At 49.3% G+C, this 9,908-nt stretch overlaps 1 protein-coding gene across 1 annotated transcript in view; it reads left to right on the forward strand.

Moving 5' to 3' along the window:
• LOC113223391 (receptor activity-modifying protein 1-like) overlaps window positions 1-9,669 on the forward strand; it is a 35,948-nt gene extending 26,279 nt beyond the window's left edge. The window contains exon 2 of the mRNA XM_026452852.1: window positions 9,087-9,669. Coding sequence (XP_026308637.1) covers window positions 9,087-9,342 — 256 coding nt within the window. The 3' untranslated portion in view covers window positions 9,343-9,669. The remainder of the gene's footprint in view (window positions 1-9,086) is intronic.
• The last annotated feature ends 239 nt before the right edge of the window (window positions 9,670-9,908 follow it).

Consider the following 9,908-nt stretch of genomic DNA (forward strand, 5'->3'; position numbering starts at 1 on the left):
GCCTGCCCCATGAGCCACTGTCACCAGAGAGTCCCAGCCCCACCTGCATATCAGAGCCATCTGGTGGGAAGACCCAGACTGCCCGAGACATCAGGTGCGGTGGCTGCACGTGCAGTGATGTCAAATCTAGTTTCCTGTGAGCCTTCCTGCCAAAATGAGCTGTTAAATGTAATTATAAAAAGTGTGTATGCTCAAGGTGGAAAACCCAGAAAATCCAAACAAGTTGAGAGAAAAGTCCTTTGTGTTATCACCATTCTGGTGGGGATCACTCCTGTAACGTTCTGGTGTGTCTCCTGCCCGTGTGGACCATTTTACCCCAGTCCAGGCTGTTTGTGGTATCTGGTCTAACCTGCTGCTGCTTTTTAAAACTATTTATTTATTTAGCAGAGAGACTGGGTCTCACTATGTTGCCCAGGCTGGTCTTGAACTCCTGGCCTCAAGCGATCCTCCTGCCTCAGCCTCCCAAAGTGCTCAGATCACAGGCATGAGAGCTGTTCTTTTGCCCAGCTTTAGAACATAAATATTTTTCTACATCTTAAAATTTTCTTCCTAAATATAATTTTAACAGCTACATAACAGAGCCGCTCATAAATAATTTCTGTGACCACTGTCCTGTTGTTTGCTGTTTTTCATAATTATAAATCTGCAGTGGACACCTTATTAGATCACTGTTATCTATATTTCACATTATTAATTTAGGATAAACCCCAGTAATGGAATTATGGGGTCAAGAGGCATCTATGAGTTTGACATTATTGATACATATTGCCACATTGTATTTCAGAAAAATTGTACCAGTTTATCTTCCGTGAGGAATGCTGTGAGTGCTTGCCTCAGTGTCCTACACCTTCACTAGCATTCAGCATTCTTTTCTTTCTTTTGAGACAGGGTCTCACTCTGTTGCCCAGGCTGGAGTGCAGTGGCAGGAACGCAGCTCACTGCAGCCTCAATCTCCCACCTCCCTGGGCTCGTGTGATCCTCTGACCTAAGCCTCCCAACTAGCTGGGACTATAGGTGCACGCCATCACTGGCAAATTTTTGTATTTTTTTGTAGAGACAAGGTCTCACTGTGTTGCCCAGGCTGGTCTTAAACTCCTAGGCTCAAGCAATCCTCTGGCCTAGGCCTCCCACCGTGCTGGGGTTTCACGTGTGAGCCCCCGCGCCCAGTCTAGCATTCTCATCTGTAAGAGAAGTGCCATCTGGATGTGTGGTCTTTCATTTCACATGCCTGGTAGTCATTTGTATTTCTAGAAGAAACAGTGATTTAAATGCCTCATGGGGATTCCGCTCTGTGTTTTGTAGCCACCCATACACCACCCTATCTGAATCCCTACCCCATGTCTGCCTGGCATTGGGACAGGCTCCCCGAGCCAGCCTCAAGTGGCTCACCCACGCTGGCTGTCAGGATACATGGGGTGGCACCTCCCGCCCCAGCAGGTAATGAAAGCTGCTGGAAGCCACCAGGCTGAATCTTCCAGGGTAGAGGGAGGCAAATGCTGATGCAGATACAGTGAACTGAGGCTGGGTGTGGTGGCTCATGCCTGTAATCCCAGCACCTTGGGAGGCCAAGGCGGACAGGTCGCTTGAGCCCAGGAATTTGAGATCAGCGTGGCCAACATGGTGAAACCCTGTCTGTACTAAATAAATAAATAAATAAATAAATAAAAGTTTGCCAGGTGTGGTGGTGCACGCCTGTAATCCCAGCTATTCTGGAGGGTAAGGCAAGAGGATCACCTGAACCCGGGAGGCAGAGTTTGCAGTGAGCCAAGATCATGCCACACTGCACTCCAGCCCAAGCAACAAAGCAAAACCCTGTCTAAAATAAATAAATAAATTGTAAAAAGTGAATTTAAAGCCAAAAGTGGTTTCCCCTCCGATTTTCTGATGATTTAGACACACATTGCCTGGTCACCTTTTGCTTAAGTATAAACTCAAAAAGGACGAGAAATGTATACTTCATGAGCCAATCAAGTGAGGACCTGTCTCTTCATCTTAATAGGAGACTAAGGCTTGAACAGGCAAATGAGGTCTCCAGGATCACTCTGGGTAAGAGGTGGAGCTGGGATTTGAACCCAGGTCTGTGGGTGACAGGGCCCAGGCTCTGATATTTCATATTAGGGCCAGCCAGGGGTAGCTGGGGGACAACTGCAACCTCAGGGTGTCCCCAGAGTAGACGACTCACCTGTGAGCATCAGCGATGACACTTTCTTACCAGCAAGTGAACCACCATGAACTGCGGTGCCGGGCCTTGACTTGGGACCCAGATATGCTGGAAACTCCCGCCATAGGATTCAGGAACATTCCGAGCAACATTTGCTTTGAGCCCCAGAATAGAAAGTCCTAGCCAAAAAAGGATAATTGCTCAGTGACATGAGAACTGAAACTTTGGGGAGTTCGAGTCAGGGTGTATTTTTCATGACTATTTTGGGTCCTTCAGTCAGTTCTATGTTCTGTTGGGCAGAAGAATGTCTGTACTCCGAGGGGAATTTTTTTTTATCACATCCTCACTGACGGAGCTCACAACATTTATTGAAGGTTTCAGCTGTCACTTCTGTATAAATAAACAGGATGAAGTGGGCAGCCGACAGCACATTAGAGATATTTTTAGACGTGGGTGGCGCTGCAATCCAGAAGGCTAACGTATCAAGGAGAGAGTGCCTGGTCCCAGAATAGCCCACCCACACACGGCCCTATCTGCCTCAGCGTGGCCTCAGTGTGGGTTCTGTGGTGGCGTGGCTTCCTGCATCCGCTCCTTCCTGTTCTGTTTGGCCAGTGCAGAGATGGCAATAGCTCCTCCGAAAAATGCCACAGCTCCGCGCCTCAGAGGACGGGGGGCAGTGTTCAGGATCATGTATCACTGATCTGCAGAACACCAAAACCTAAACTGCCTGTGGGTTTGGAGGGTCTGAGATACGGGACAGGATCATCATTCAAAGCAGCATTCACTGGGCAGATGCAGTGACTCACGCCTGTAATCCCAGCAGTTTGGGAGGCCAAGGCAGGTGGATCACCTGAGGTCAGGAGTTCGAGACCAGCCTGGCCAACATAGTGAAACCCCGTCTCTACTAAATATACAAAAATTAGCCAGGTGTGGTGGACCGTGTCTGTAGTCCCAGCTACTCTAGAGGCTGAGGCAGGAGAATCGCTTGAACCAGGGAGGCGGAGGTTGCAGTGAGCTGAGATTACACCATTGCACTCCAGCCTAGATGAGAGAGTGAGACTTGGTCAAAAAAAAAGAGGCAGCATTCTCACTGTTTAGCCCTGTAGCTGAGAAGCCTAGACTTGGTTTTCAGCAACAATAACACGTCTAACATTTACCGTGGACCAGCCACATAACATGTACTCATTCGTTTTTTTCCCCACGATGAGACACAGACTGTCACAACTTCCTGCGGCTTTTTCCACTTCTGTTTTCTTCTTGAAACATGAGTCCTTGCTCACCTGGAAAGACCACATACCCCAGTGCCCACAGGCAGGGCACACCCTCTGCTGCCTGTCCCTCCTCATGCCTCATCTACTAGGCCTCTTGCATGGGCTGCGGGAGGCGCTGTGCACTCAGGGCAGTGATCTAGAGGGCGGCCAGGGAGGAAAAACAGTGACCGTATGATAGGGGCTGGGGTAGAGGGCGCTGGGATGCTGGAGAGGCCCCTACTTTTTCTGTATAGCCTCTTAAAGCCCCCGAGGGTCTCCTCACATTTGATTTTTGACCTCTGATCCATTTACTCACTTTCTAGATTAAGTATAAGGAAAAGTATCCTTCTATTATCTTCATTTTCACTGTTTTTGGAGCCCGTCATCTATTCACATGGATCTCAAATTCTTTCTTATGACTGAAGAACTTTCTTTGACATTTCTTGTAGCACAGGTCTGCTGGCAATGAATTCTGTCAGCTTCTTTTTTCTCAAAAGGTTCTTATATCAACCTCTTATTTTTTTGTTTTTTGGGTTTTTTTTTTTTTTTTGGTTTTCTTCAAGACAGAGTCTTGCTCTGTCACCCAGGCTGGAGTGTAATGGCCTGATCTCAACTCACTGCAACCTCCGCCTCCCAGGTTCAAGTAATTCTCCTGCCTCAGCCTTCTGAGTAGCTGGGATTACAGGTGTCCGCCACCACACCCAGCTGATTTTTGTATTTTTAGTAGAGGCGAGGTTTCACCATGTTAGCCAGGCTGGTCTCTAACTCCTGACCTCAAGTGATCCGCTTGCCTCGGCCTCCCAAAGTGCTGGAATTACAGGTGTGAGCCAATGTGCCCAGCCTCAACCTCATTTTCAAAAGGTATTTTTTTCTAGGTATAGAATTCCTAGAATATAGAAAATTCCTAGGTGTAGAAAACATTCTAAGAATGTGTTTCCCCTCCCCCCAACCCCTAATACTTTCAAGATGTTGCCCATTGTCTTCCCGCATGACAAGCCTCTGATAAGAAATTAAGAAATCTGCTACAACTCACTGTTCTTCTGTATGCCTTTTTTCCTCTGACTTCAAGATTTCTTCCTTTTTCTTTGGTGTTCATTAGTTGGACTTTGATGTGCCTATGTGGTTGTTTGCTATTGTAGCTGCTTTGTTTTCTGTCCTGTTTTAGATTCTCCAGGCTTCTTGGATCTGCAATTTTATGTCTTTCATCATTTTTTTAAAAGCGTCAGCCATTACCTCTTCAAATATTTCTTCTCCATTCCCTCTCCTCCTTCTGGGACTCCCACATTATGAGTTGAAGTTGATGTCATTTACAGGATTGTCATGTTACACAGGTCCTGGATGCTCTAGTCTTCCCCCACTTTTTTTTTCTCTTTGTGTTTCAGTTTGGTTAATTTCTACTGACATATCTTCAATTTCTCTCTTTCCTCAGTTTTCTTGTCTGCTGATGGGCCCATTGAAGGAATTCTCTCTGATGCCATGTCTTTTTATTTCTAGCAACTGTCTTTGACTTTGAGTTTCCACTTCTCTGCTTAAATTCTCCATCTGTTCATGCATATTGTCTACCCTTTCCACTAGACCCATTATCACTAGCCATTCTAACATACCTGTCTGACATCTAGGTCATCTCTGAGTCTAATTCCATTCATTGTTTTGCCTCTTGGCAATGGACTGGTTGTTTTTGTTACTTCTGAACAAAAATATATATATAATTTTTATTGAATACTGAACATGCATGTATAGAACAGAGGTGACTACAGTCAATAGTATTTACAGGTGGAAATGGGTAAGCCTCTTCTGTCAGACTGTTAGTGTGGGATTTGAGTCAATCTTGTTAGGAATTGAACTGGGTTTGGGATTCGTCGTTGTTATGGTTATCTTCAATGTACCATAGGCCTCAAGTACCTCTAGCAATGAGCTGCCATTGCCTTGTGCCCAGGGTTGGGACTAGGGCACTGGAGGAGATTTCTCAGTGTGGTGCTTTCAGCTTTGCTTTCAGCTTTCTCTTGCCTGCCTGTGCTGCAGCGTGGATCTCGCCCCACTTTCTCTTGGCAGTAGACAGGTACTGCTTGTTATTCTACACCAAGGTTATGTTCAAAGGCTCGGGGAGGGTTCTCTGTGTCCTGATCCAGCCTCAGTTTAGACAGGCCCTTCCCTGTGCCTTTTGCCTCAGAATTCCTACCCCTTTTTCCTGTGGCAGACAAACTCTGCTGGGGTCTTGGGTGCGACTGTCCTGTCCCTTCCCCAGCGAGAAGAGATCACTGTTTTTTGTTGTTGTTGTTTTGAGACAGAGTCTTAGTCTTGCTCTGTCACCCAGGCTCAAGTGCCGTGACGTGATCTCAGCTCACTGCAACCTCCACCTCCTGGGTTCAAGCGATTCTCTTGCCTCAGTCTCCTGAGTAGCTGGGATTACAGGCACCCACCACTGCACCCAGCTAATTTTTGTATTTTTAGTACAGACAGGGTTTCACCATCTTGGCCAGGCTGGTCTCAAACTCCTGACCTTGTGATCCACTAGGCTCGGCCTCCCAAAGTGCTGGGATTACAGGCATAAGCCACCATGCCCAGCCAAGGCCTCTGTTTTGTATGGTGCAGGATCCTAGGCCAGGATAGTTTCCTGGTGCCCTTCCAAAGAAAAAGAGTTCCTTCCTGTCCTTCCACCAGCCATGGTGTGTCTTTGCCTGTGCCCTGGGGGTGACAGGCTGTGCTGTTCCTCCCTCAGCAGCCTAAGACATCTGCTTCCCAGGAGAGAAGCGTCTGGGATGGTGGAAAGGGCTTTGAGCCTGTTCCTACCCTGGCTGCAGCCCTGTGGCACAACTGCCACGGCAAGCCTGGCATCACACTGGCATCGTGGATACGGACGTGAAGGGGACTTGACAACTGCCCTAGAGGCACTCAGGCTGCCCCTATGGGGCAAGGGCTCATTCAAGGCTTACTGGCTTATGGATGCCCACTGTGGCCTCAACCCCCAGTGAGTGCGACTTGGACCCAGACAAGGAAGTGTTCAAGCTGTGGCCAGATTTGGCCACCAAGGGCGAGGGACAGTGGTGAGGTGTGAGACCTGTGCAGTCACACCCTGGCCCTCTCACCCGGAAGCCCTCCAGCCTTCCCAAACCTCTGTTTCCCTGTCTATAAAACGATGGGTAATAGCGGTCTCCAAGCGTGAGCAAGATCACACACAGGCCCTGCTGAGCCTGTGCCTATCATGCAGGGGCACCCAGTGGATCTTCATGATAACAGCAGTTATCATGGAATGGTGACAACAGTGAATGCCACCAAGACCCCTCAGGCAGTCAGTCCCTGAGAACAGGCTCTGAGCCCCATGCAATACCAGAGGTGCTTTTCTTCCTGAGTCTCAGGGCTGTTCTGTGAAGCAGGAGGTTGAGGGTTGGGGGAAATGCAGGGTTGGAGGCAGAAGGATCCGGTGTGGTCTGGGTTCTACCCATGGCCAGTGCAGTCTCAGAGCCTCAGTTTCCTCTGCTGGAAGAGGCACTTGGCACCCACGTCCTGGGTTGGAAGATGACACGGAAGAGCCCTGATGGCTGGATCCACTTGGGTTTTGTCCACTTCATTTCAAAGGGCAGCCTGTGGCCTACAAACCCCTGTCTATGGAAAAAGTTGTTCAGAAACAGATGGCATTTGCTCTCCCCAGAGAACCCTGGGGGAGCAGAGTCCTGAGAGCACCTAAGGGGCAGGGTGGGAATGAGCTCATCTGCTGCGACTTCGAGGGTTAGATTTCCTGGAGCAGAGGGGACTCCGTGATGGCTGCTCTCCAAGCCAAGCCCAAGGAGCACCCCAATGGCACACCCTCTGCCCGTGCTGCCCAGGCCCGTAGCTCAGCACAGCCACCTCCACTCCTTTCCCTCTAGCCTGGTGGCAGCCATACCTGTGGGCAAAGGCACCTGCAGCCATGGCAGGATAGGGTCAGGGGCCCTGTGGTGAAGTCCACACACACAGTCACACACACAGAATAACACAGTCACACCCGCACAGTCACACACACAGAATAACACAGTCACACCTGCACACACAGGTTCACACACAGAATAACACAGTTACACCCACACACAGGTACACAGAATAACACAGTCACACCACATACAAATAACAACAGTTACATGTACGGGGACACACACAGAGGATAACACAGTCACAAACCCACAGAAAATAACAAGTTACACTCACAGGGACACACACACACACAGAATAACACAGTCACACACACAGAATAGCACAGTAACAGTTACACAGAATAAGTGTTACACAGTCACACACAGAATAACACACACAATCACACACAGAGAATAACACAGTCACAGTCACACAGAATAACAGTGTTGCACAGTCACACATAGAATGTCTCACACACACACAGAATAACAGTCACACACAGAGAATAACAGTCACACCCACAGTCACACACAGGATAACACAGTTATATATACATATAGTCACACAATAACACACAGAATTACAGTCACATGCAGAGAATAACAGTTACACACAGTCACACAGAACACAGTCACACAGTTACACACAGAATAACAGTCACACAGAATAGCACGGCTATTCACACACAGTCACACACAGGGAATAACAGTCACAGAATAACAGTAACACACAGTCACACACAGAAAATAGTCACACACAGTCACACAGAAAATAACAGTCACACACAATGTCACACAGTCACAAAGAGAATAACAGTCACACACAGTCACACACAGAATAACGCAGCTACACACAATCACAGAGAATAACAGTCACACGCAGATAATAACAGTTACACAGTCACATAGTCACAGAGAATAACAGTAACACAGTCACACAGAAAATAGTCACACACATAGAGTCACATATAGAATATAACAGTCACACAGAGACAGTGTCACACAGAGTCACAAATAGAATAACAGTCACACACAGTCATACACAGAATAATACAGTTACACAGTCACAGAGAATAAGTCACACAGTCACACACAGAATAACAGTCACACACAGAGAATAGTCACACACAGAATAACAGTCACACAGAATAACACCGTCACACAGTGAATAACAGTCACACACAGTCACACAGAATAACACTGTCACACAGTGAATAACTGTCACACACACAGTCACACAGAATAACACTGTCACAAAGTGAATAACAGTCATACAGTCACACAGAGAATAACACTGTCATACAGTGAATAACAGTCACACAGTCACACACAGAGAATAACAGTTACACATAGTCACACACAGTCACACACAAAGAATAACGATTACAGTCACATACAGAATAACAGTCACACACAGACGCAACACCAGCCTGTGACCTTGCCCGGGGTGGCAGAAGGAGCTGGTGGCGGAGGATTTGGTGGCCGAGGTGCAGGCCTCATTGGCCACCCACCCTGGGTCATCCTTCCGGTGCAGACAGAGCTGTGAGAGGCCCCACAGCCACGCCAGGGCTTCCTGCACCACGGGCCGCCATGCAGGTTGCCTGGGAGTCCCCCTGGAGCCATTGGGGCCCTGCCCTCCTGGATCCAGGGCCACTGCCTCAGTGCCAGGGCTTTTCCAAGCCAAGCTCCAGGGCCGCGTGAGGGGCCACAGTGCAGCGCCCCTGGCTGGGGTCCCGCGTTGGTTCCCCTGCCTGCCCAGGGTCTCACCACCTCCTCTTCCATCCACAGGAGCTACAGGGAGCTGGCTGACTGCACCTGGCACATGGCGGAGAAGCTAGGCTGCTTCTGGCCCAACGCAGAGGTGGACAGGTTCTTCCTGGCAGTGCACGGGCACTACTTCAGGGCCTGCCCCATCTCAGGCAGGGCCGTGCGGGACCCGCCTGGCAGCGTCCTCTATCCCTTCATCGTGGTCCCTATCACGGTGACCCTGCTGGTGACGGCACTGGTGGTCTGGCAGAGCAAGCACACAGAGGGCATCGTGTAGGCAGGGCCCAGGCTGCCGTGCACCCAGGCTGCAGGGTGAGGCCAGGCAGGCCTGGGTGGGGGCAGCTTCTGGAGCCTTGGGACAGAGCAGGCCCGCAATACCCCCCCTTCTTCCAACCAAGAAGAGCTCACAGGAGTCCAAAGTAGTCGAGGCTCTGGCATTAACCTGGAAGCCCCCCCTGGCTGGAGGCCACCTCCACCCTAGGAAGGGGGCAGGGACGTGACTCCAACTTACCTCTGGAAAGGGTCCCAGCCCAGGCTGCTTACCCCATAGCCACATTTGTGGATGAGTGGTTTGTGATTAAAAGGATGTTCTTGAACTTGGAAAGAGTCATTACCTCTGAGTACCCATCACTGGGAGAAGGGTGGAAACCCAGGCCCTGTGGACTCTCTTTTCTCTGACAGGAGGAATCAGGGGCCTTTGCTCGGGGGTGACATTGGAGCCAGTGCTGAGTGCACTGAGGTGCTCCTGGGGATTCTGGGGCCCTTGCTGCCCCCGGCGACACAGAATAATACAGTCACACCCACACACACAGTCACACACACAGAGTAACAGTCACACCCGCA

Source organism: Piliocolobus tephrosceles, unplaced genomic scaffold (genome assembly GCF_002776525.5).
Source record: "Piliocolobus tephrosceles isolate RC106 unplaced genomic scaffold, ASM277652v3 unscaffolded_41184, whole genome shotgun sequence".
Lineage (NCBI taxonomy): Eukaryota > Metazoa > Chordata > Mammalia > Primates > Cercopithecidae > Piliocolobus > Piliocolobus tephrosceles.